The sequence below is a fragment of the Cibotium barometz genome, chromosome 55 (genome assembly GCF_041138505.1).
Source record: "Cibotium barometz isolate CiBa-2024 chromosome 55, ASM4113850v1, whole genome shotgun sequence".
In the NCBI taxonomy this organism is placed as follows: Eukaryota; Viridiplantae; Streptophyta; class Polypodiopsida; order Cyatheales; family Cibotiaceae; genus Cibotium; species Cibotium barometz.
The window spans coordinates 11,502,842-11,530,548 of record NC_141100.1 but is presented as its reverse complement, the minus strand read 5'-3'; the positions used below and the strand labels follow the sequence as shown (position 1 = coordinate 11,530,548).

The following is a 27,707-nucleotide window of genomic DNA, read 5'->3' as shown; positions in this document are numbered from 1 at the left end:
AGTTCTCTTTTGGAAGTCTTGGGTGAAACTATAAGGGATCCTATTGGTGGAGGATTCTACAAGTTGAACTTTGTACTCAAATTTGATGAAGTAAAGAAATACCGCAAGAGGCGCCACTGCGTTTTGGGGCCAATCGGTGTCCGTGTATTGTTTGTAGGAGCACTCTAGCTGCCCCTGCTTATTTTCCTTTTCCAGGTCCCCATGGGTGATGAAGTGTATTGTGTGCGAGTGTTTGTTTCACCGCTTGTCAAATTTCTTAAGGCCGGTTTCATGGTTCCATCGTCGGGATATCGTTGACTTTCTTAAGGAGGCGAGCCCGTGGTGGTCACATCAAAAGCTTCTACATGAGGAAAGTGAAAAGGAAGTGCAAGAGACAGTGCAGGATTGTATGTCTTTGCCTATATGAGGTGAAGAGCAAAAGCTAAAGATGAAGCTCAGGAGAAAAGACACCAAGGACAGGAAGTAGTCAGCTAGGAACAAGAAGCAATTGAAGTGTTATGATGCAAGAGATGGGTTGAAGGCTATGGCTTTTGACACTTTGTCACCAGTGGTATCTTCACAGAGGTTTCATGGGGTTCGGAAGGCAGCTTCTTTCTATGTTTAGCAGTGGTGATCTACTATGCTTCATTAGGGACTTGTGCTTACCCCTTGGGTGGAGTGCAAGCAGGTTTTAGTGCCTGTGGATGTATCAGATGAGGCTCAGTCGGAAGCGGAGGAACTTGATGAGGTTCTTATTCCCGAGCAGATACTGGCACACAAGGAAAAAAAGGTATAGGGTAACGTTTCCTGTCGCTATCTTGTGAAGTTCAAGAACTATTCACCGATGGATGCGAAGTGGATGGAGGGTGACTTAGGAGATTCCCCTCAGGTATTGTAGCTTTATCTTGATGCCTTTGAGTTGGAGCCGACTCTTGCTACGGCTCATTCAGGTTCAGCAAAGCTGGGGTTTGGAGCATTGCCCGATGCTCAAGAGGGGGGTAGCACCTCCACTCCCTTGTTACAGACACGCTGAGTTTTCATCTAGGAGTCGCTTGGTGGGTGACATCTTTGTATTCACCCAAAGGTACTGAGGCTCACAGTACATTTGCTTATGGGACTTCTATGATATTGTGTACTAGTCACATGAGACGGTAAAGTTGAGTATGGTTCACAGTCGACCGCACCATGAACTATAATTGCAACTATGGATGGTTTTTGCCTTTGGAACTAAGATATGATTGAGGAAGATTGGGACATTGATCTTTGTCATATGGTTCTGGCTGTTCTTGACCGCAGGATCGGTCAATTGGATATTGAGATGATGCTATTTGTGGAGTTAGTCTCCTTTGGAATGGCATGGTTTGGTTGAGCTCAAAGTCCGCAACAACCTAAGCTAAACACTTCGAGACTCTATGAAGGACATAAGTCTTGCGAGCAGTCCTAGAGTTGGTTTGGTTTATGGATATATGGATCGAACTTTTTTTGTGCATGTATGCATACACTTTTTGAGGTATTATTGTATTTTGGTGCCATTGGATCCTCTGGTACCATTGAAAATACATTGGGTAATACTCTGGATTGTGTCGTGTGATGCATGTATATTGGTATGATACATCAAGTACTTTATTATGTTCATGGATGCATCACTGAGTGTGACTCTTGCAGGATAGCCATGAGACATATGTGGGAAGTACTTAGTGGATGTATTGTTTGGATGCATTGAGTGCTTTCATATGCTCATGTTGTACCATCAATCGTGGGTCCTGCGGGATGCCATGGGCGTAAGGCTTGCGAGCAGCCCTTAGACTGTTACTTTAGAGTAGGTAGAGCATCTTTAGGAGCATATTGTTTGCGAATGCATATATGTATCATGCATATGTGTAAACCGGCCTGACGGGCGGTGAAACAAACACTCGCACATAAAACACTTCAACGCCATTGAGGACCTAGAAAAGGAAAACAAACAGGGGGAGCTAGAGTGCTCCTGCAAACAGTACACGGATACCGATTAGCCCCAAATCACAGTGGCGCCCCTTGCGGTATTTCTTTAATTGATTATAAGAGCTTTGATTACAATATAAGGCTGGAAACTCAGCCGACACAGTAGAACTCGTGAAGCCTGCAAAGGAACTTGCATCTGGCTTCTTGTCCACTCGGCATCCACAAACAAATCCAGCCATTGTTCACATCGAAAGAGTCTCTCACATTGAGTCTGCATACAGAAGCTTTCTCCCATGATCAAGGCTGCCACAACCATCCATAGCCTCTCACACTATGAACAGCATCACACCCTGACACATCCAGTGCTTCTGCATCACAACACAAACTCCCAAACTGTCTCTCAAAAGAGAACTCGCATTACAGCACAGCATACCATACAGTCGGGACACCTGTACCAACCCTCTCTACCTTTCAAGGGTATATCCATCTCTGTCATGGATTCCCTGTCCCCTGCCCAATCAATAGCAAGGCTGTACCAAACATGTGTCCATTCCTGTACCTTCTGCCTGCATGTGACCAGTCTCTTGGAGAAACCCAAATACATGTTTCCTCGAGAAACCTACGACCTGTTTCCACATGAAACCCTTAGGCCTGTTTCCCTTTGAAACTTCTGTCCTGTTTCCATACATCTAGTTACCTGTTCCCTCATGAAACATCTGGCAACATAGAGATGCCCTTAACTGTAGGTCCCACTGTTCCTTTCTAGCAGGAAGAAAACAATATGCTCCATGAGCACGCAGCCTTGCGAGCTTGCATCACTCCCATGCCAAGAAACATAACCAAATGACCTTGTACTTGCAGCCAAAAACCCAAGCACATAGCTGAATTTGCAGCCAAACAAAAACAGCCCATAAACTGTCCTCAAAACAGTCCCGACTATGCGCCTCCTTCTGCCCACCTCCTTCCAAAAGAAAGAGAGAGAGAGAGAAAGAGAGAGACTGTGCGTGCTGCGGTACCAACCTGCCAGCCTGTTGCAAAGAGGGAAAAGCCTTTGTGTGCTGTGTGCTGCAGCCCGACTGTGTGCCCAGAGAGAGAACCAGCCAGCGTTGCTGCCCAACTGTGCGCTTGGAGAGAGAGAATCAGCCAGCGTCGCTGCCCGTCCAGCTCACTGCTTTTCCACGATCCCCAGGACCTGCATGCAGTCCAGCCGCCAGCTCTTTCCACCTCCAGCAGCCCTGTAGCTGCCTGCGCACAAAGGGACCTTGCAGCCTGCACCAGCACTGTCCGCCTCCCGCGGCCCTGTAACTGCCAGCATGCCTCTGTCTCCTGCCCTGCCCTTCACAAACACCTGGGAGAGAGAGAGTACAACGTGCTCTCTTGTGTACCCTGCCGAACAGCCCCTCCTCAGCGAAAAAGCACACACGGCTGAGAACTCTAGCTCGACTCCCTCTAAGATCAGCATAAAGGCCACGATTTCCCTTAACATAGGGTTCTTTTATTTTTAAAGGCTTTTTAAACCTTTGTTCCCCTCCAAAACCCTTTGTCCCCATGGGTTATGAGAGAAGACTTTAATCACTTGGCCCCCCTTCACACTTGGGGTTGTCCACACATGGGCTCCCTTTTTGACTCCAACCTGATGCCATTCACACTGTCCACCATGTCCCCGTGCACACCTGCATACTGCCCAGAGAAAAACACAGGGTCGTGACATACCCTCCTCTTGAAAAATGGCAAGCGTTCTCGATTGCACTCAATGGCACAGTAAGGCATCTTTTGAGCAAAGACTCCCCATATGACAAAAGCAATGGCCCTCCAATGCATCTGGGTGATAATATAATCATCCTGCACAATAAGCCATACTGTCACACCAAAGTGACAATCACCTCTTGCTTGTTCCTTCAGAACCTACAGCAAAAGTCTAAAACCAAATGGAAACACGTTAACTGTGTTAGCCAAAAACAAAACCATGCATCATTCTACATATGACAAACATATGCATGACACATATATACATTCGCAAACAATATGCTCCTCAAAATGCTCTACCTACTCCAAAGTAACAGTCTAAGGGCTGCTCGCAAGCCTTATGCCCATGGACATCCTGCAAGACCCACGACTGAAGGTACAACATGAGCATATGAAAGCACTCAATGCATCCAAACACTACATCCACTAAGTACTTTCCCACATATGTTTCATGGCCATCCCGCAGGAGTCACACACCCAGTGGTGCATCCATGAACATAATAAAGCACTTGATGTATCATACCAACATACATGCAGCACACGACACAATGCAAAGTATTTCCCAATGTATTCTCAATGGTACCAGGATCCAATGGCACCAGAATACAAAAATACCTCTACCTCAAAAAGTAAATGTATACATGCACAAACAGAGTTCGATCCATATATCCATGAACCAAACCAACTCTAGGACTGCTCGCAAGACTTATGCCCTCCATAGAGTTATCCATAGTTGCAGTTATAGTTCAAGGTGCGGCCGACTGTGAACCATACCCAACTTTACCATCTCATGTGTCTAGAACACAAGATCATAGAAGTCCCATAAGCAGATATACTGTCAGCCTTAGTACCTTCGGGTGAATACAAAGATGTCACCAAGCGACTCCTAGATAACAAATGAGCCTGTCTGTAACAAGGGAATTGAGGTGCTACCCCCCTCTTGAGCATCAGGCAATGCTCCAGACCTATGCTGTGCTGAACCTGAATGAGCTGTAACAAGAGTCGACCCCAACTCATAGGCATCAAGATAAAGCTGCAACTCCTGAGGTGAATCTGCTAAGTCACCCTCCTCCATCCACTTCGCATACATCAGTGAACCTCCTCCATCCACTTCGTATCCATCAATGAACAGCTCTTGAACTTCAAAGGATAGCGACGGGAAACCTTACCCTGTACCTTTCTTTCCTTATGTGCCAGTGTATGCTCAGGAATAAGAACCTCGTCAAGTTCCTCCACTTCCATCTGAGCCTCATCTGATACATCCTCAGGCACACATAACCTGCTTGCACTCCACCCAAGTGATAAGCACAAGTCCTCGATGAAGCATAGTAGAGCACCACTAACATAGAAAGAAACTGTCTTCCGAACCCATGAAGCCTCCGTGAAGATACCACCGGTGACAAACTGTCGAAAGCCATAGCCTTCAACGCATCTCCTGCACCATAACACTTCAACTGCTTCTTGTTCCTGGCCGACTACTTCTTGTCCTTGGTGTCTTTTCTCGTGAGCTTCATCTTCAACTCTTGCTCTTCACCTCATATAGGCAAAGACAAAATCCTGTACTGTGTCCTGCACTTCCTTTTCACTTTCCTCATGTTGAAGCTTTTAATGTGACTCTCATGAGACAACCACGAGCTCGCCCCCTTAGGAAAGTTGGCGATTGTCCCGACCAAAGCAACCCTGGGCTCGCCCACTTGAAAAAGTCGACGATGTCCCGGCAACGGAACCTTGTAAACCGGCCTGACGGGCGGTGAAACAAACACTCGCACATAAAACACTTCAACGCCATTGAGGACCTAGAAAAGGAAAACAAACAGGGGGAGCTAGAGTGCTCCTGCAAACAGTACACGGACACCGATTGGCCCCAAATCACAGTGGCGCCCCTTGCGGTATTTCTTTAATTGATTATAAGAGCTTTGATTACAATATAAGGCTAGGAACTCAGCCGACACAGTAGAACTTGTGAAGCCTGCAAAGAAACCTGCATCTGGCTTCTTGTCCACTCGGCATCCACAAACAAATCCAGCCATTGTTCACATCGAAAGAGTCTCTCACATTGAGTCTGCATACAGAAGCTTTCTCCCATGATCAAGGCTGCCACAACCATCCATAGCCTCTCACACTATGAACAGCATCACACCCTGACACATCCAGTGCTTCTGCATCACAACACAAACTCCCAAACCGTCTCTCAAAAGAGAACTCGCATCACAGCACAGCATACCATACAGTCGGGACACCTGTACCAACCCTCTCTATCTTTCAAGGGTATATCCATCTCTGTCATGGATTCCCTGTCCCCTGCCCAATCAATAGCAAGGCTGTACCAAACATGTGTCCATTCTTGTACCTTCTGCCTGCATGTGACCAGTCTCCTGGAGAAACCCAAATACATGTTTCCTCGAGAAACCTACGACCTGTTTCCACATGAAACCCTTAGGCCTGTTTCCCTTTGAAACTTCTGTCCTGTTTCCATACATCTAGTTACCTGGTCCCTCATGAAACATCTGGCAACATAGAGATGCCCATAACTGTAGGTCCCACTGTTCCTTTCTAGCAGGAAGAAAACAATCTGCTCCATGAGCACGTAGCCATGCGAGCTTGCATCACTCCCATGCCAAGAAACATAACCAAATGACCTTGTACTTGCAGCCAAAAACCCAAGCACATAGCTGAATTTGCAGCCAAACAAAAACAGCCCATAAACTGTCCTCAAAACAGTCCCGACTATGCGCCTCCTACTGCCCACCTCCTTCCAAAAGAAAGAGAGAGAGAGAGAAAGAGAGAGACTGTGCGTGCTGTCGTACCAACCTGCCAGCCTGTTGCAAAGAGGGAAAAGCCTTTGTGTGCTGTGTGCTGCAGCCCGACTGTGTGCCCAGAGAGAGAACCAGCCAGCGTTGCTGCCCAACTGTGCGCTTGGAGAGAGAGAATCAGCCAGCGTCGCGGCCCGTCTAGCTCACTGCTTTTCCACGATCCCCAGGATCTGCATGCAGTCCAGCCGCCAGCTCTTTCCACCTCCAGCAGCCCTGTAGCTGCCTACGCACAAAGGGACCTTGCAGCCTGCACCAGCACTGTCCGCCTCCCGCAGCCCTGTAACTGCCAGCATGCCTCTGTCTCCTGCCCTGCCCTTCACAGACACCTGGGAGAGAGAAAGAGTACAACGTACCCTGCCGAACAGCCCCTCCTCAGCGAAAAAAGCACACACGGCTGAGAACTCTAGCTCGACTCCCTCTAAGATCAACATAAAGGCCACGATTTCCCCTAACATAGGGTTCTTTTATTTTTAAAGGCTTTTTAAACCTTTGTTCCCCTCCAAAACCCTTTGTCCCCATGGGTTATGAGAGAAGACTTTAATCACTTGGCCCCCCTTCACACTTGGGGTTGTCCACACATGGGCTCCCTTTTTGACTCCAACCTGATGCCATTCACACTGTCCACCATGTCCCCGTGCACACCTGCATACTGTCCAGAGAAAAACACAGGGTCGTGACAATATGTGTGTCATATGTAGAATGATGCATGGTTTTGTTTATGGCTAACACAGGTTACGTGTTTCCACTTGGTTTTAGACTTTTGTTGCATGCTCTGAAGGAACAAGCAAGAGTTGTTTGTCACTTTGACGTGACAGTGTGGCCTTATTGTCCAGGATGATTGTTTCATCACCTAGATGCACTGGAGGGGCATTGCTTTTGTCATATGGGGAATCTTTGCTCATATGATGCCTTAGTGTGTTATTGAGTGCAATCGAGGACGCTTGCTATTTTTCAAGAGGGGGGTATTTTGCGACCTTGTGTTTTTCTCTGGACAACAAGCAGGTGGGCACGGGCACGAGATGGACAATGTGAATGGCATTTGTCTGAAATTGAGAAGGGAACCCATGTGTGGCTAGCCCAAGTGTGAAGGGGACAAAAGGATTTTGAGTTTATAAGGTTTTGTAACCTTTGAAGGCTTAAAATAATATTATTTTTGTAAGGATACGTTTTTTTTATTTACTTTTGGCTTTTTGGAGAAAAGCGATTGGAATCGCATCTTTGATATAAGGCGAAGGGTGGTAGAATTCGTGAGACGTGGTGTGGTGTGGTTTGGCGCATCACCATGGCGATCACAGGCTCTCTCTCTCTCTCTCTCTCTCTCTCTCTCTCTCGCTTGGATGTATGCGGGCTGGACTGGCAGCAACATGTGCTTTTCTCTCTCTCTCTCTCTCTCTCTCTCTGTGGAGACTATTGGGCTACAGGACATGAGGCAAGCTGGACGGCACGAAAGCTGTGATTGATGAGGCGAGATGTGGCTCGCGTGAGGCCGCGCTTTTCCAAATTTGTGTCTCTCTTCGTGTGTGTGGCGATGGCCTTGGGCAACAGCAAAGCTGACTGCAAGGCCGCTCTGGATGTGGCGGCATGGATGTTTAACGTAAGCACTTCCGTGGGCATCATCATGGTCAACAAGCAGCTCATGGCTGTCCATGGCTTCAGTTTCGCCACCACATTGACAGGGTTTCACTTTGGCATGACGACACTTATGACTTTTGCTCTTCGCTGGCTCAGTTACATTCAGCGCTCAAGTTCGCTCTATGTGCTATCAAGTTCGCTCTATGTGCTAACTTCTCCATCGTCGGTATGAATGTCAGCCTGATCAAGAGATAGTGGAAACTATAGGGACTCTTGTGTGAGGCATGGCTCTTGGTGCAACCGCTGAGCAAGAAAGAGGACATGTGAACTTCTTGTTGATGGCTGAGAGCTGCTTAGCTTATGGAACAGTTTGGAAACAGGTTGAAAGCATTGTATTTTGCAGAAAGTTTTCATCATGTGACAGCTGAGCTATTTGGCTAAGAACGTGGGCATGAGGCTGAGCCTTTGGGGACATGTGGATGGGCTCATGGAAGAGACGGGCTGTGGTCTTGTTCGTGCTAGTGAGCGCGGCACTTTTTCTCTTTGTCTTGAGTTCCTGTGTACTTGGCTGGTTTGAAGTGCTCTCTTTCTGAGACATGTCTTCTATCTTTCTCTCTCTGGGTTATGGAAAAAGCGCAGGGTATTGCGATGGAAAACAACTTGATTTTAGCACCGTGATTGAATGGTGTATCTGTGGATCTCTCATGGAAACAGGACATATGCTTTCTAAGTATCATTAAAGCCTCGTGCACATGTTCTTCATGACTAGCAACATCCTTTGAGTAGGCTAAACTATCATCGAAGAATACGGACAAAGTCATCCAGGTGTTCTCTAAAAATGTCTTTCATTATTCAATTGAAGGTTGCCGGGGCATTAGTTAACCCAAAGGGCATTACGGTGAACTCATAATGTCCATATATCGGGTGTTAAAGACTGTCTTAGGTACATCTTTCTCCTTGATTCTAATATGTTAATATCCTGATCTTATATCAATTTTTGTAAATACATGCAAGTAGTCCAAAAGCTCATCTATCCTAGGGATTGGGTACTTGTCCTTGATGGTAAGTTGGTTTAAACCTTGATAATCTATGCATAGTCTAAGAGTTCTATCCTTCTTCTTCTGAAAAAGTACAGGAGCTCCCTACGGTGAAACATCGGGCTGAATAAACCCTTGGTCTGCTAATTGTCTTAATTGTTTCTTGAGTTCAATTTTGTAGGCTTGCTTTGTTACGGGTTGGGCTGCAGGAACCAATTCTATTTCATGATCTACTTCACAAACTGGAGGCATCTTTGTTAATTCCTCTGGGAACACATTTGCATCATAGTTTTCATGGTATGAAAATACAATAAAGTACGGTACGGTATCGTACGGGAAGTTTTGGTACGCTATGAAAATTTGGGATACCCTACGATAAAATACGGTTTTTTTAAACACTTACAAACTTAGACATTTTCAATTTGGAAGGATAAAAAATTGCTAACAGTCAACTCGTACTGTACAAGACCTTCCTTGCTCGGTTAAGATTTACTACATAGATTCCTTGCTTCTTTTGGAGTCCTTTGAGCAATTTAGCATCGTTTGGATAAACATTATTTTTTGCAGGCTGTTGTGCAGAAAATATGGTGCCAAAACCCGGATTGCCATATGATAGCTGCATGTGTGTCTATCCAATAAGATTGAAGCTACTCGTCGACCACCTTGCAAAGAGGAAACCCTTGGATGTCCTGGTCTGGAGACTCTAGCACTTGTTGAAGAATAAGATAACACTGCCTTGGACTGCCTATTGCTTATATAGCACACACAACTGTGGGTCGGTTTGCTCCAATAGCTGTTGGCCTGTTTCTGTTGCTCCATGACTTGAATAAACACCAATAAAACAGGTGCATCTTCACATGTGTGCCTCGGCCGACTGGGTGTGTGTGCCCCCAACAGGCTGCCGACTTGCTGCCCAGCCCTCCTATGGGCTGGTTGCTTGGGCATGGGGGCCTCCATGGCCCATAGGGTACCTTGTAGGACAAGCTTCTAAAGCCTTATGGGTGGCCCATAGGGCTGCCCCTCTTGCCTAGATGCCCTCATACATGCAACAAGACTTTGACTCCTAGATTTGGTGTCCGAGGCAAAGCCCATTACACCTCTACAACATTTCAGAGGGTGATCCTGAGCGCCACACCATGACCATGTACAGGACTTCTACACTTGACCATGGACTCTAAACTAGATCCTTGGCTAACTTGTCCTATACTAGGGCTCACAAGGGGCCAATTACCACTCTTGGTCTTGCATCTACTAGACAGACATGGCCATGTGGCATCCAAGTGCGGGATGCATGTGACATCTCCTTTTGCTTAACTTGATAGAAGCTGCATAGTCCACTTTCCAGGTCAAGCTTTGAAAACATCGTGGCTCCATTTAGCCTCTCTAGGAAATGGTCAATCCAAGACATTGGGAGCTTGCTCTTAACTGTCAACTTGTTTTGGAAGATTTTTTTCTTGACAAAAAGGATGAAGGAAAATCTTATGGAATTGGTCATGGAGGGCTTGGTACTTCTTTGAAGCCCTAGTGACGGTCTAAACATAGATCAATGTGCCATGTGTGCCTTTCCATAGTTCTTGTTTAGCCTGCATATGGCTGATGAGAAGAAAGTGGGGAATGCGTGGTTCACACTTGATGACGAACCTGGCTTTGATGCGTTACGAAAAAGCTGAAAAGTGTGTTGTTCCCAGTCAATATCAGGGTGAAATTTGTGAAACCACTGAATCCCTAAGATTATGTCTACTCCTATAAAAGGGACAACCATACAATCTCACACAAAGACTGTGCCTTGGATGACTAACTTATCACTATGAGCCTCAGGCTTGATGCTAGTGGTCATTTTTGTGCTAAGTCCCTCAACGTGTTTGTCTACTGAAGTTAGTGGGAAGTGGGCCCGCTCTGAGCGGCGTGTTTTGTGATCACATCCTCTGAGCTACCGCTGTTGTTAAACAAGACGACTCTCTGGCCACCTATGTGGCCAAATGTCTTGAGCAACTCATTGCACTCATACCCCCGGTTTTGGGCACCCTTTTGCTTATCTTCGAGCTTCCGATTGACAATGGTGCCAACTGTGGGATTTGAAGGACTTTGAGGCATCTTGGGGGGTCTATGTGGGAGCATGGCTCACCATGGGCGTGATCGAGGTTTGTGGTGTGGTTTGGGCAAGGGTTTTCTTTGGGCACGCCCTAGAAGTATGTCCTTTTGTGTGACAATAAAGCATCGCCCCTTCTTCTTGTATTGGTTCTGCTCATCTTGGGTGAACTTATCACCTGTCTTGCTTGCTTGCGCTTTTTGGTCGGGAGTAAGTTTTGAGGCATTAGTTGAGTTCTTGGAGTCAGAGGCTCCCATACTCTGTCTTGAGGAAGACCCCGTTTGATTCTAGCCTTGTTGCCGGTAGGAGTTAATTGCCTTGGGTGCTGTAGGCTGGGAAGTCTTCGTTGTACTTTATCTCGGTACTTGCGCGCTAGTGTGCGTTTGAAGGTAAGTGGTTCAAACATACACAATGCACACATACCACTAGATTTGCGTGTCTAAAAGCAACCCCAAATTGGAACTTTGCTTGGGCCCAATGTGTCCACCAAGATATAGCTTCCCCTTCTATGTAGCAGCTAGCTAACACAACTTTTTCCACATTGGACTTCCTACCAACAACAAAAGGAGCCTCAAACTGATGAATTCATGACTACAAAGATGTGGGATCCAGTTTACCATTGTACTTACTAAAATTCACCTTCTCGTGGAGGTGAGTCGAAGAAATACCCGATATTGCCCTTGTGTTGAGAGCTACAAGAAAACACTCGTGCTTCACCTGTCATCTTTGTTCCTCTTGTGCGGCAGCCCAAGCTATCGCCTGCGTCCGAAGCTCGAAGTCCCGTATCTGTAGATCATGTAAAGCACGGAATGTTGTGTTACCTCTGCAATGGAGCTAGTTGAGGTAGAGATCTGGGAAGGGATCTCGGTGAGAATTGGCGAGGGGAGGGTGGGAGGAATGGGTGATGAGGTATCCTGATGAGGTAGCCGCTTCTCCAAGGCCTGAATCATAGCCTTGTACTCGAGCATTTGTCCCCCTGTTGCGTTATAACATGCATAAATTCACAGAACATGGCTTGCATTAGCTTGGCTTCTTGATGGAGTTGATGTAGAAGTAACCGTTTCTCCAGGGGTCTGGTGTTCTCTCTCATCATCAGAGTTTGCCATAGTGGAAGTGGCCAAGTTTTTCCTTGACCGTAAAGGAACCATCCACTATGTGTGGGAGAGGTTTCCAGTTGCTTCTGGAGGCTATAAACCAACCGTCCTTAGAGGGATAGGAGTCACACTGGAATGGGGAGTGCTACCGACAACTATAAACTAATCACACAAGCGGACTTTTCTTTCTTTCTTTTTTTCTTGGCTGAATTTCTTCACCAAAAGGCAAAGCTCTGATACCATATAACATGTGGAAGCTTACACACGAGCATTATACTTTGATTAATACTTTCAGCCCTTGGTTCTTGACGATAGCACAATGTAGAGAGAGAGAGAGAGAGAGAGAGAGAGAGAGAGAGAGAGAGGAGACAAATACACAGGATTGGGTCCCAAATACCCTTTGAAGGGCCCCCACTAAGGATGGTGTATTTGCTTTATTAAATGTGTAGGAAAAACTGACTTGGGCTGGAAATACCCGGACTGGAGTGATCTTCTAAAATGAGATGATCTTCGATGAGTGTCACCTCTCCCCATGACCTACTTCAACTACCGTGCAAAGAGCAAACCCTTGGGTGTCCTGGCCTGGAGAAGAATAAGATAACAATGCCTTGGGCTGCCTATTTCTTATATAGTACACACAACTGCTGGTCAGTTTGCTCCAATAGCAGTCAGCCTGTTTCTGCTGATCCACGACTTGAACAAACACCAATAAAACAGGCACGTTTTCACACGTGTGGCTCATGGGCTGGCCGACAGGCCCTGCTGCTGGCCAAGTTGGTGTGCCCCCAATAGCTGCCCAGCCCTCCTATGGCTGGTTGCTTGGGCATGGGGGCCTCCATGGCCCCTAGGGTAGCCTCCAAGGGCTGCCCACCTTGTAGGCCAGGCTTCTAAAGCACAACATTCCAGATGGTGACCCTGTGTGCAGGACATGCACTACTTCCATGTGCGGGACATGCACACCAGACCATGACCATGTACATGACTTGTGCACCTGAGTTTTATCTGCAACTTTTTCTGGTGCTCAAGAGTGGTAGTGAATATAACATTTCTACTGGAGGGCACAGGGGGAGGTGGTGGGGTGAGGGGGCAGCACGGATGCTAAGCTGTACCAAACTCTTTTCTTCAATATGCTTGTCTTTTTACTGGTTTAATGTTTCACCTCTAGACAAACTGAGCATTTTAAAGGTGCATCAACTTTCTTTTTCTTTATTTAACACTATTTCACTTTTTTCTTCGCTTTGGTTTGGCTTAGCCTAGATCTAAGAGAAAACATTGACAGGTACAGGGCACGACATGGAAGTACTTGAAGAGAGCAAGATGAGATTTGCAAGGAAGCTGGCATCTTCAAACAAGAGGACACGGGAGAAGGCGATTTCACTTCTGGTTTTGTGGCTCACCTCGCAAAAGCAGGTCAAGGAGGACGAGCTCAAGAAAATCTGGAAAGGGCTATTCTATTGTGTGTGGCATTCTGATAAGTTGCCAGTGCAAGCAGATCTCATTGAAAGATTGGCGTCTCTTGCTGAGAAGCTTGATATAGCACTCTCATTGCAGTTCTTTAGAGTGTTTCTGTCAACTATGAGGCGGGAATGGGCCGGCATAGACAGGCTGCGGCTGGATAAGTTCTACCTTTTACTGAGAAAGTATCTGATTCACATGTTTGCAGTTCTGGAAAGCTCTGGATGGGACGCAAATGTGACCAAGGAGTTTATGAGCATACTTCTGGAGAGGGCCTTCTTGGCAAAGGATGAGTACGCTGCGCTGGGGATAAACCTTCATTATGCTGATATATTTATCCCGGAGCTAGAGAAGCTCCTTCCGTTGAGAGCCGACACATGTAGGCTTTTGGTGGAACCGTTTTTGGTGGTTTTTACACATGCTTCTGACAAGTCTTTGCTTCAAAGAATAAGGGAGAATGTTTTTGGCCCCCTTCTTGATCACGGACACTTAGTTATATCAGCCAAACAGGAAGGGAAGACTCTGGATTCTACTGTTGAATCACTTGGATCCATGGCTCTCAGCTTGCCATTAGGTCTGGAAGCTTTCCAGCTTGCATCTTTGCCATGCACTTCACAGGCAAATCGTAAGGGTTTATATGAGCTGCATAAAGAGTTTGAGAAGTTGGAGAAGCTATTGAATACCTCCGGTGTCAAAATCTCTTTGGATAGTATGGGGAAAAAGAAGAAGAAGAAGAAAGCTTTGGGCCATCCATCTATGCTTCTAGAAGATTTCTATTTCTCAGAAAAGCTGGGGAAAGGGAAAGCCAAGGGTAGCAAAAGAAGAGCACCTGAGGGGGGTCAAAGCAATCTGGCAGTTTCTCAAAGTAAAGAGCAAGATGCATCAGGTGGTGCCACTGAAGTAAAGATGAAAAAGGCAAAAAAAAAGAGTATGGAGAAAGGTAAAAACATGGCTTTCATTGAGGGGAAAAGTACTGGTGTGAAACAGGAGCTTAATTTTGTTGCCGAAGGCACCCAAGTGGGATTGCCAAGTGATGTAAATGGCCTTAGCATGAGCGATCCCGTGGTTTCAAATCTAAAAGAGCAATTTGACTCGCTTGCAGCTGAAGGGTCTTTCGAAGAAGACTTGTATCAATCACCTAGTACTGCGGTAATCTCTGTTGCCGCCTCTCCAGAAGACACTGGCAGGAAGAAAAGGAAAAGGGTGATGAATATTACGACTGCTGTGGGTCCTGAAAGGGTCAGTAGAAGAAACAGCGTATCACCGAAACTCGATGGCAGGGATATGACTGCTGGCACTCCTGTCACTGGTGGTTTGAACAGTGGACACAGCCTGGGGAGGAAGGTCAAGAGAGTAAGGTTTTCACTGAAAAATAATGTGGTTTGGAAGCCGTTCTCACCACTCCCTCCGGAGAATGTGAGAGTACCCCCCTCAGCAACTCCTAGGGGGAGTGCTTTGAAGAAAGGGGTGCCACCTGGGCCGGTTTTTTCTGCAGAAGGGATCTCTGCAGTGAATCAGAGGAAGGGAACACCTAGAAAGCCCGCGGCACAGAGAAAAATGAAGAAAAAGAGAAGCAGCTTGCCACACTAATCCAAATCATTTATTCAGTAATGCCGCAGCAGCACTTGAAAGGGTCGTTCTGGCTCTGCTTTAAATATTCATGAGACAGCTCATGTTGGAATCATGAGTAGTTCTGCTTAGGTGTATTATGAGACCATCACCTTTTTTTTTGCTTCTGTCGTTGGGCTTTGCATTACTATTCTGAATAATTGGATGAAGTTTGGGGTACCTTTTCAATCATTATGTTCAAAGAATGAATGCAGGTTGGCCATTTTGGCTGGTCCATTCCAGCATCTTTGCTGTTTGGAAGCTTCCTAACACGTAGCAGAGTACTTGCTCATTGTCAAGGTGCATAAATCACCTTTAAGCTCATGGTTGCAATAGTACATCTCTTGCACCCTTACTCTTCATCTCAGCTGCTTCATTCTTTTGCTTGCACACGGTGTTATCATCAAGAACGAGTTGCATTTTCTCCATTCTTTTCCATGATTTTGTTTCTCGATCATCATGCTCACAGGAGATTTTCTCGATTCTGAGGGTGTTGTGCACTCAATTTGGGTGTGCAAGGCATCATGCGTTGATCTCTTTAACTACAAATGTCAAGCTTTCTGAAGATGCATTTGGTGTACGGAAGCCTTGCTCCATTCAATTTTAAGAATTGCTTGCAGTAATGGTTTTTGGCTGACCTTTAGTAGGCCGTCAAGATGAAGGTGAAAGCGAGTTTTTGGCTGGGTTTAAAAAAGAGAGCTCTAAAATTACAGGTGTCTATTTGAATTCAATGCTTACTCGTGTAAATTGACGATCTATTAACACAATGATGTGATGAATTGTCAATTTTAAAAAAAAAAACTATATTAAGGAGAATGTGGTATTAAGGAGAGGGGGAAAGAGAGATTGTAATAATGTATGTCTATACGAGAGACCTGGAGGGGCTATGAGTCCAGAAAACGATACATGTAATCCACGAGTAAAGTAGACCTCCAAATAAGGTGAATCAACCCACTCACCAAAGGAGAATGTGATAGTAAGGAGGGGGAAACAGAGATTGTAATAATGTTTACGGTAGACTTTTGAGGGGGCTTTGAGACCAGAAAATGATACATGTAATCCAAGAGTAAAATGGATGTTCAAATAAGGTGAATCAATCCATTTACCAAAGGATACAGGGCCCATGCTACATGGGCCTTGTATAAACAATGAAATGGGCAGAACTCTTCTCTTGTCACCCTCGTCATGAATGAGTACAAAGCATCCATGTCTGTATTCTCTTGTGGGCCTTCCTGTGGAGCTTATTTATGTCCTAAATTTGGAATTGGTGGGTGGAAGGTCAAGATCCGAGAGAGAGAGAAAGAAAGGTTGTAGTAACTTATACAGTAGACTCGCCAATAAGTGCTAGTTGGTAAGGGTGTTTGGTAATCTAGCAAGGAGTTGTAGGTTCAAACCCTGTTGGCAGCATTGTGTCGAGATATCTTGTAAAGCATAAATATATGAGGTGGTGTGTATGTGCCTGTTTTGAAATGCAATTGCACTTCAGAATTTCCTTAAAAAAAAAGGCTCGAATAGTATACTAGACCAGAAGATTAGTGATCCATGAGTAAAATGTATGTCGGTTGGGCAAGATAGTGGGCATGAGTCATAAGAAAGATTGGGTCAAGAAACGCTTGTGAAACACTTGGTAAGAAGTATCATAGAGCATCATCTTGGTTTCCCAAGATTTTCTGCGAGGGCCCTCTCATGACAAAATGCCTGCAGTGTCAATATGTTGTTGTAACCCCTCAATTGAGTCTGAAATGAGGACTATTAATCTGCATATAGGAGGATGGGTATCACAGCTATGAGCTTGATACGGCAAAATCTTTGCAGGAAATTTGCCTTCATTTGCAAGTACCCTAGTATATTTGCCTTCACTTGCAAGTGCCCTGGTATATTTGCCAAGGTGTATTCAAAACAAAAAATCATGATATCTCATCTATGTAGAGTCCAAAAAGTGTCAGAGAAAGTGGGCATCCCTGTTCAATGGTTCTAGTAACCTCTCTTTAAAGCCCTCCTGGTGCTCAGACCTCTCTCGTGACTGACTCATATAGTGGGATCACTTGAAATATCATCTCGGGTGGGAAACGGAGCTCTTGTAGGTGGCCAAGAAGTTGTGCTCTAGGGACCAAGTCATAGGATTTCTAAAAATCTACAAAAAACAATCTTAGATCTGTGGGTGGTGTGCTCGAGTCTCCCCAATGTCAAGTAGTTCCTTTTGAAGCCTACCTGGCTAGGCAATTTCTATCCTTGCACCTCTGCCAATGCAAATCTCTGCTTTCAACATTGCCCCATAAACCTTGGCCAAAGTATGTTTCGATAGTTGTTGGGATCTGTAGAGTCTTCTGCTTTATGAATAGGAATAACTACGGTCTGTGTAGTCCAAGAAGGGAAAAAACCTTTACACATGGTCCTGTTGGAAGTCCATGCAAGTATAGGATCCATGTGTGGTGGTCCTCATGGAACTTGGCTCTACCATTGTGAACTCATCATGCCTCTGATCTTTCACACTGAAGAAGAGTTGGTATAATTCCAATTCACCCTTTGCCGAGTATGCTCGTTGCATTTCACATGCAGAGATCCGGATCTTTTTTCAAAGGAGGTCATGAACCTGCATGACTTTGCACTCATCATCATACCACCTGCTCTGAAGTTGTGAATCCGGTGGTTTTCTAGCTATGGAGCAAAGAATGTGTGCATGATGGATGTGGTGATGAGAGATCAAGAGTGATTATGTGGCGGTATAAGTGATCAAATTCTCTCTGTCACACACACACACACACACACACACAGACACACACACATTCACTGTACGCGTGGGTAATTTTGAACCAAACCCCTGTGGCTTATGCCTGCCTTGGTATACAGCAATCTGATATCTCATGGTATGAACCTTATCTAAGGAGCCCTTCATTTTACAATGGAAAATATTGTGTTTGACATTATTACACCTTATTTTCACATTAAGGTCTGTCTACCTTGATCATAGCGAGGTTATCTTTGCATATTTCTACCAACCACGTCTTCACTTAATGGGCTACTGCTACGCTTTTAATTATTTGCAGGAAGGGTGGCGAGCTTGGCAATGGCGTTCACAATAATCTCCAGAATCGATACAGTATAAAATATCACATTACCCTCTTCTTTTTGTTCATTAAGAATTGATTTTCTGTGTATTTTCCTTGCTGTGATGGCCTCCCTTCTTGCTCTCGCCGCCTCTAATTACCACAATTATACTCATTTGCTTCTGCTGTTAAGCTTTTTTTTTTTCTTTGTGTGTGGTGGGCTGTTATGAATTTCGTTAATTTTACGCCACCTTCAATTCACTGTTGAATTATTCTGTTATTTTGCTTTGCTAATTAATCACTTGGTAATTCTATTATTAATCATTTGGAGCCGTCATATGATTAGTTCTCTTGACCATAGGTTAAGGGTTTTATGGATTATTTATAATCATATGGCATTATGTTGTGCTTTAGTGGTTCGTTTAATATGCCTCTATCGCTTACTCATGTTTAATGATTTTTTCTATAAGATAAAACAATCATATTAACAATTTGGGCCTCATAATATTGGAATGAAGATTTTGGTTATGCTTTAATTTGATTACAAAATGCTAAATGTTTGTTCACTTCATGATGTTGTGCCTGATCCAGTAACTTAATCAGCATACATACACGACATAAACATAATATTAATTTGCTTAGGCAGTAAATCTGTATATGTGTAATTAATTTTTTCTCTCATGCATATAACATACCATTTTATATATATATATATATATATATATATATATATATATATATAGAACTCATATTATATATAACATACCCTTTAATATATATATATATAATATGAGTTCTATATATATATATATATATTTAATATATATAGAACTCATATTATATATATATTAAAGGGTATGTTATATATATAATATGAGTTCTATATATATATATATATATATATGTATATATATATATATATATTAAAGGGTATGTTATATGCATGAGAGACTCTCTCATGCATATAACATACCATTTAATATTTGAGTTCTATACATACATACATGCATATATATGTATATATATATATATATATATATATATATATATATATATACATCCTAGTTTTTTAAAGGAGAGTACATTACATTCCTCTCTTGTAAGGGATGCCCACTTGGAACTTGCAGTATGTGTCAATAAATGGCTTTTTATTATTTACTTATACATGTGCAAAGATGCTTACACCACTTGACTTCTTAGATGATTGTTACATTACCATAGCTTTTTCTCATCATATTCAGCGTTCAAAACTTGCTTAGATGTGTTTAATGTATTTACAGATATGGCTCCTATTATTAAGATAAAAAAAGTGCATCATCATAAAAACATTGTTGTAAATGTTTTGAGATTTAATCATGACAATAGAGATCTAACAAACTAAACACATTGATTCTTGATCATATAGGGATGTTGTCAAATGACCATGAAATAGACAGGAAATTCCATTAATTTGGCAACTCATACAAATCTCCGAAATCCCCATGGTTCAAATGCAAAAGAATAATGCTGACAAATTCCTACAGATAACCATACTTTTGGCTTTACTTTTTTAGGTTGAGGGTGATGAACTAGATTGGCTCTTTACTAAAAAACTCGTATGGTTGAAGCACCATTCACCCATTGTGTTGTTAGGTTAATAAATCTTTGAGTGGCAATGGTGGACATGATAAATAGTTATGCATAGATAAATAGAGCACATTTCAAGTAGACTCTAGCCCTAGGTTATGGCTAGGTCTGCTCAGAGAGAGATGCACACACAACAAATTTTTTTGAGTTTAATTATTATACTATATTAGTGATGAGGTTCAAACCCAAGACCTATATGTTCATAGATTTAGGGCATTACCATGTGGGCTAGAGTCCACTGGTCCACATAAATTTTGAAGTTGAGGACGCAAAAATTGCTTATGGGACCAGTAATGTAGACCATGAATTTGTTGCGATAGCAAGTTCATCCAGATAGTGTCGGTGTGACGTGTGGTGTACATTAGCGGTAGGAGTGTGGACAATAATCGGCCGTGCCCAATGGCCGTGTGTGGACATTTGGTGTTACATTAGTATGGTGTGAACTTATCATTATGTGTGTGTGGATTTAGAAGATGGAGAGTGTGTGAAAGAAAAGAAAAGAAAATAACGTCTTTTCCTATTCTTGTCTATGATTGGATGAGAGCTAATTAGGGTTTATGCAAGTGTTATTTGTATCTCCCCATTCTATTTACATGGTATTAGAGCATAGGTTGCTCTTTCATTGAGTGGAAACTCTAAACTTCAAGTGGTTGGAGGTTGAAGCTGTGAAGGTCACCATTGAAAATGCGAAGTACCATCGGAGTGGAAATCGGAAGCAAATTATAGAGCTTGGGCCACATGAGACTTCAAATATTGCCAATGTGAGTCCATGGTCGGAAGATTAAGACATGATATGGTGAGCATTGAGAGTAGTGCATTGGACAAAGGAAAGAAGAAAGTTGAAGGTGTTGGTATTGGAAATGCAAGATTTGAGTCATTTAGTTCAGAAAGTCTTGATGAGTTGGGAATTCTGGTGTTAAAGCAAGAGAAGTATCTCAAGGAGTTGACATCCATTGAGGAGATTACAAAGACTGAGATATCTAGTACAGAGGTTGACATACGGAGGATATGCTATGCATTATACATATGACATCTATGGTCAAACATGTGGAGTCTACTTGTTTTGATGAGGCCATTGGAAAAGAAGTTTGGGACAAAGCTATGGATGAAGAGATGGCTGCATTAGCACGTGATGATACATGGGATTTGGTTGAGTTATCAAATGGCAAGAATGTTATTAGTTTGCAAATGGGTTTACAAGTTCTGTGGAAAGACATAAGGCAAGGTTGGTCCAAGGGTAATGCATAAACTCATTGACTTGATTATAATGAGACATTTAGTCTAGTGGCTAAGATGGCTACCATGAGGTCTGTGGGAGTTATGCTAAATGGATGTGAAGAACACATTCTTGAATGGAGAGTTGTAAGAAGAAGTGTTTATGGAGTAGCCACAAGGATATATACATCCAGAGTTTTCCACGCATGTATGTGGATTGAAGAAGACATTGTATGGTTTGAAGCAAGCACCATGAGCTTGGATTAGTAGGTATCTCATAAGCATTGACTTTCATGTTGGAAATTTAGTGTGAAGAAGACAAATAATGGTTTGGTGGTGGTTGTGATTATGTGGATGACTTGATAGTCACATGTGATTGTGGGAATTATATTGCTAAAGTGAAAGCATAATTGGATAGCCAGTTTGACATGAAAGACTTGGGGGAGTTGAGATTCTTCTTGGCATTGAGGTGGTGAGGACACCACATGGCATCTTGTTGGTGCAAAGATGAGCATGAAAAGGATGTGATGGTTTATGGTTATATGGATGCAGATTGGGTAAGAAGTGCTTTTATGAGATAGAAGACTCTACTAGTGGGTCTGCACTTAGCTTGGGAGGTGTTGCTGTGAGTTGGAGTAGCAAGAAGCAACCCACAATTGCATTCTGCATAGAGGCAGAGTATAGAGGAGTCGCTATGGCTGCATGTGAAGTGATTTGGCTGTGAAAACTACTTCATGATTTGGGACATCATCATGATAGCAGTGAGAACCGGTCAATATGGAGTAGCCCATAGGCATGAACCAGTGCAATAGTGAGCAACCAACAACATCGAGGCAAGCACCTCTGCAGGAGTAGCCACCATGATGCATAGAAGAGGGAAAAATTTGATGTACACAAGGGGGGGCTGATGCGGGCTGTCATACGTTGTGACAACATGATCAATATTCAATTGGCTAGTAATCTGGTATATCATGCAAGGACCAAATATATAGAGGTCCATTATTATTTCATTATAGGAAGGTGTTGGATGGACAGATTGATCTAGCATATTTGAAGACTGAAGAACACGTTTGTCGACATCTTCACAACAGAGAAGTATGAGTACTTCAGAAATGAACTTGGAGTACTAGAAATGGATATGATGAACTTGACAGGGAGGGTTGAGATCGCAAGTTTATGCGTATAGTGTCGATGTAACACGTGTGGTGTGCATTAGTGGTAGGAGTGTGTGGACAATAATCGACTGTGCCCAAAGGCCAAGTGTGTCGACATTTGGTGTTACATATTAGTATGGTGTGAACTTATCATTGTGTGTGTGTGTGGATTTTGAAGATGGAGAGTGTGAAGGAGAATGGAACGAAACAATGGCTTCTACTGTTCTTGTCTATGGTTGAGTGAGAGCTAATTAGGGTTTATGGAAGTGATATTTGTACATCCCCATTCTATTTACATAATACATATAATTTGGCTCTCCACTTTGTGTATGCAGGGCTGCTACATATAGATAGATAGACAATGTTTTCATGTACGCAGGCCGGATAGATAAATAGATAGAGACAACTAGGGCGAAGTTGGCATTATGATCAAGATTGGCTTCATGCTGCTACTCTTAGGACTAGTCTTTTGATGTCAGAGCTCATATGCTGCCACTTAGAAAAGCGTACTGAATCTGCTTCTGCCACGACAAGGGAAGTTTGACTGGTAGCTTAGCAGATGCTAGAAAAAAAAATGTAATTTCCTAGTGGGTTACATGCCTCTGCAAAGATTGAACGCTCACAGTGTCAAAGAAAAAGGGTTACAAAGCTAGAGGAGAATCTCATCTGTATAGGGCATGTATGATGAACCCTCCATCTGATTTCTATGTCGTATAGACTCTTTGTGATCTCTCGGGTTCGAAATATGGCTCCAGAAACCTTGGGTCTGCCTGATGCTGCAAGTCCCTAAGATGTCTCCAGACAAGCCCCCGAAGTGTGGAATGCTGCAAGTCTCTAAGATGTGGGTGATATAAGTACTACAATATCTGCGTAAAAAAAGGGGCGACAGGGCACAAAGGTTTTAGATGTAAGCAAGCAAACAAAGCTGCTCTACATTTGTCTTCATGTAAAAAACCTCCATAGCCATTAGATGTGTACTTTGATCCAAAGCCATTGGATGTCGTCGTTCAAAGCAAGAGGCCTACGTGCCTACTCAACGGCTCGCATTGTTCAAAGCAACAAGCCCATGTGCCTACTGTGTTACCACATATTTTAAAATCAGCATCTAGCCATTGAAAGTGAAGCACCATTCAAAGTTTTATGCACACATGCACTGTCAATACTCCTGGAACAAAGACCTGTAACGCAAGTGTCATATGCGATTCTTTGAGAAATCTAATAGCTACGAGCATTGCCATTAAGCTTCCCTAGAATTTAAATTGTTTATTTAATTGATGTATGAATTGTACGAAATAGGAAATAATGTAAGCTGTTTTGCCCCTCACTCTACATATATTACAAAGCCTCAAAATCTTTGCTACACTAGGCTGTGCTCCAAATGTCATCAAGCTGGTGGAGTTCCCACCCAACAAGAGCCCATCCCCAACCTACATGACTTTCCATCTAAAATGACACTAGGCTGCAAATAAAGCGTACACGATCATGTCACCACATTGAATATGGCATACTCTCATAAGTATTGGCCAGAAAGTGCTCCCAACTGATCTCGCCTTTTGAGTTTGTGCAAAAAGAGTGCCTTACTTCATCATCTATCAGTCCGCTTCCATGTGTAGTGGCAGCGTCATTCACAAAAAATCCATCAGTTAGTAGGCATGGTTCTGTATGGGCGCCTTCAGTACTGTCTGGTCTGGATCTTGCCCCGACCCAGGCTAAATCTTGAGAGAGCGAGAAGCTTGGACTGAGTTTCTCTGAGACAGGATGATACACTGACTGCAGGTCTCGTGCTACTGCTGCTTTGTCACCATTGGTTGTTTGGAGCAGCTCTGCGGCAGAGTGGCCGCCCACCCAAGGAGGGAGAGAAAGCATGGGCAGAGAATGGAGTGGAGAGCTCATGTAATGTGCATTAGCATCTGAGGCCAGATCTGCAAGCTCATCTCCAGTAGCTTCTACCCACCCAAGAGATTGTGAAGCCAGAAGCTCTCGGGCTTTCTCCAGAGCGGACTGAAGGTACCGTTCCTGTGCCTCCATGCGCATGTGAAGGCGTGTTTGTACCTGTGCCACCCAAACAGCTGTTTCAGAAGAAAGCAAAGACTTAGTTCAAACTGCAGTGTATACACTATAGATGATTGCTGTGACACCTTCACACGATAATGTAGAGACCTGGATATACCTCTAGCTGTTCATGCAGCTTTTTCTCAACCTCCATCTGTTGTCGTAAAGCATCTGCAATCTCTATAGACCTGCATATCACGGCAACCTCTTTTCATGATGCCAACACTGTCTGAAGGTAACACACATGAGCAGAGTGCCCTGACGTATGTAAGAAACCTATACTCACTCCTTTTGATTCTTTGAGGCTGCGATATCATCTGTTGATGACTGTTCATCTGAAGAGAGTGCAGCCATGCCATGTCAATGGGATTTGCCGTATACACATACCAAATAAAAAGCCAGGAGAAAAATGGCGAACTTACGCTCTTTGCATCCATTGACTGTGTTTGCATCCCGCTGGGGTTGTTTCCCAAGCCTGTATTTCTGGAAAGGCATAATCAACTTAAAAACACATCAAAATGCGACAAAACCCTTTTCAAAAAGGACTAGAGTGCTTGGTGAAAATACTTGCCTGCAGATGACTTTTTAAATGGTACAAAGTAAGCCCTTGCACATTCATGACCTTCATCAATGACTTCGGAGTTGCTTCTGCAAAAAGAAAGCCACCGCACTGCATCAAAGAAAGGCTTTCATTCCAGATAGGGTTGATGCTAAACCTTATTAAGTTATCAGGTGAAACGCCAAATGATATGCTGAGAAAGCATGGAGTTACCAGAGTAGGTCATATGACATTATCTGTACAACAAAGGCTATACTCTGAAAAACTAATCTGATGAAGCCCTGAATGGTTAGATTAAAAGGTGTGTTCCGTGTACTTTCCATTGAGATTAAACACTCAATGATCAAGTTAAGATGCTTATACTAATGGTCTTCAAATGCCATGTAGAGTTAAATGCTATAAATGCATCAGAAAACAAAGGTTTACTGTTGAGGTTAAACCTTGAAAAGAAAACTTCTTAAAATTGAAGCAAGAACGCATGGCTTACTGTCTGCGCCGCCAAGCTGTGTTACTGCGTCAACAAAGCGGTCATGAAGCTCTGGAGTCCAGCGAAGGCGTGGTTTTGGATCGGTGGAGGCCACTATACTGAGGTCTCCTGGAAGATTAGTCCCAGACAAAGATAACTGTTTCTGCTGCTGCTGCTGCTGCTGAGAATTAGAGTTTGATCCATCTGATGGCAGTGCCATGCTAGGGTTTCCATACTGTGGCCGGTACATCTTCACATAACAAAATTTAGGGTTTTAAACACAGATAAACTAGGGTTTCAATACAACACTTCTGTAGAAAATTAGGACTTCCAGATGAAGAAAAACTAGGGTTGCAAAATGATGTTTACACAAAAAATTAGGATTTCGAGATGATGAAATATTAGGGTTTCAAAGTGAGGTTTAGAAATTCGCATAGGAAAATTAAGGTTTCGATAAACTCCACAAAGACCAATTAGGGTTTCGGATAGCCCTATGTATCAAAATTAGGGTTTATCGAAAGCTGGACAGTATGACACCATGCATCGAATGTAGAACAAGTAACTGCAAGAGCAATCATGAACCAAACATATTAAATTTAGGGTTCAGGAGATTTGGCAAGGGCAGGAAAAGACAAGCATTAGCATACGAGTCAAAATTAGGGTTTAGCAAAGGCTACACTAAATCACAAGGGGCAAGATGAAGCCAGAAAAAAGTCACTACAAAGCATAAATCTCATTGCCATTATGACCATAAAATTAGAGTTCTAAAAGAAGTTAGAACCAATTAAATACGATTAGGGTTTTGCAGAAGTATATTAGCTAGGACCCAATTCCATTACGATCATAGAATTAGGGTTTTGCCGAAGCAGAAACAGATTAACATACATATTAGCTAGGACCCATTGCCATCATGACTGTAAAATTAGGATTCTGCGGAAGCGCAAACAGATTAACACATACATTAGCTATATAATGACCACATAATTAGGGTTTCGATGGAATTACAACTGATTAATACACATATTAAGTAAGACCGATTGCCATGATTTCCATAAAATTAGGGTTTTGCGGAAGATAAGAAAGAAATGGAAATGTTGACATTGCCATCCATTATGAGTTCCAATGAAACCAGAACAGATCACATTGCCATCCATTATGACCAAACTAAGGGTTCTTATGAAATCAGAACAGATAACACAGGTAAGATTAACGTTCTAGCGCTTAATCAACATCGATTAACAAGCGCTAGCGATTGAAAGGGAGATTAGAAGAAGCTTACAAGGGGAAAGAAAGCTAAAAGCAAACCTTGTCAGAGGGGTTCTCAGTTGACAGGGAGAAATGAGCCCTGCGGGTTGTTGAGTAATACAGGAAAGCTTGCAGAGCCCATATATCTACTGTGTGTACCTCAAGAGATGTCCCTGTGTTAGGAAGCACAAAGAATGGATTGATTGTGATGGTGAGCACTACTTCTACTAGTCTACTACTACTCTATGGTGGTGGTTTGTTTGCTTGCTTGATTGCAAAAACATTCAATTATTAAATAGCTTTGCAAAAAGGTTCATGAGAGAGTCAAAAGGCCCCTTTAAAAAAAAATAAAAATTCCCCTTTTCATTTGCTTAGAAGGTTCAACATATGTACCTAAGGTCTTCACCTTATATTTGTGAAAAAGTACTACTAGCAAAAGAATTTGTAAGAAAAAGATAGATGGACAAGTGCCATTCTTGTGTGTGTATATGGCCTCCTTGTGGCATTCTCTCATAGGTCCAAGACCACGCGTGCACACCATAAAGTTCTCATATGAAATGAGATGAGACACTCGGGCCTTCAGAGCAACATCATTTCCTTAGGCCACCACAAAGTTCTCATATGAGATGAGATGAGACCCTCGGGCCTTTAGAGTAACATCATTTTCTTGGCCCCCTTGATTGATACATGAACGGATGGACATAAAGCTAGGTAAACAAATGGAGAGATATCTGCATTAGCCACCATGCCACTCCTTCTGTTTCATGACAATATGACTTAAAGTTTAGACCTTACACAAAGGCAATCTTATTATAAGTATCTATGTGCGTGTGTGCTCACACACAAGTGTGTATGCATGCTTGCATGCATGCATGTTTGCACATGTGTGTGTATGTGCACATGCATGAGTACGCATGCATGTCTATGTGCTCACATGCACGCCATACAAGGATAGAAGGGGAGAACTTTGCACAAACTACCACACCATTCCATGGGGTTGTCTCTATTG

At 43.3% G+C, this 27,707-nt stretch overlaps 2 protein-coding genes across 14 annotated transcripts in view; one reads left to right on the top strand and one right to left on the bottom strand.

The window, feature by feature from the left end:
• LOC147607374 (uncharacterized) overlaps positions 1 to 15,653 on the top strand; it is a 61,642-nt gene extending 45,989 nt beyond the window's left edge. For 6 of the 11 annotated variants that reach the window (XM_086790288.1, XM_086790283.1, XM_086790286.1 and 3 more), the window contains one exon: positions 13,551 to 15,653. In XM_086790288.1, coding sequence (XP_086646414.1) covers positions 13,565 to 15,316 — 1,752 coding nt within the window. In that variant the 5' untranslated portion in view covers positions 13,551 to 13,564 and the 3' untranslated portion in view covers positions 15,317 to 15,653. The remainder of the gene's footprint in view (positions 1 to 13,550) is intronic. The other 5 variants (XM_086790292.1, XM_086790291.1, XM_086790290.1 and 2 more) reach the window with 1 other exon arrangement.
• Positions 15,654 to 23,619: 7,966 nt separating this feature from the next.
• LOC147607373 (protein PHR1-LIKE 3-like) lies at positions 23,620 to 26,967 on the bottom strand. Of its 3 annotated transcripts, none has more exons than XM_086790451.1 (7): positions 26,733 to 26,967; positions 25,475 to 25,703; positions 25,000 to 25,076; positions 24,851 to 24,911; positions 24,715 to 24,763; positions 24,547 to 24,616; positions 23,620 to 24,428 (listed from the first exon to the last, which is right to left on the bottom strand). In XM_086790451.1, the coding sequence occupies exons 2-7, from the start codon at positions 25,701 to 25,703 to the stop codon at positions 23,862 to 23,864; spliced, it is 1,053 nt and encodes a 350-aa protein (XP_086646577.1). In that variant the 5' UTR covers positions 26,733 to 26,967; the 3' UTR covers positions 23,620 to 23,861. The 3 variants fall into 3 exon arrangements, with proteins under 3 accessions (XP_086646577.1, XP_086646576.1, XP_086646575.1); XM_086790450.1 differs by having other exon boundaries at positions 26,759 to 26,966; XM_086790449.1 differs by lacking the exon at positions 26,733 to 26,967 and adding an exon at positions 26,553 to 26,705.
• Positions 26,968 to 27,707: the final 740 nt, after the last annotated feature.

Excerpts from the sequence above, each read along its gene's own strand:
- LOC147607373 (XM_086790449.1), bottom strand. Across the intron at positions 24,764-24,850 it reads AGTCAATGGATGCAAAGAGC|ATGAACAGTCATCAACAGAT; the intron begins GTAAGTTCGCCA and ends CACTCTCTTCAG. Across the intron at positions 24,617-24,714 it reads GCCTCAAAGAATCAAAAGGA|GTCTATAGAGATTGCAGATG; the intron begins GTGAGTATAGGT and ends CGTGATATGCAG.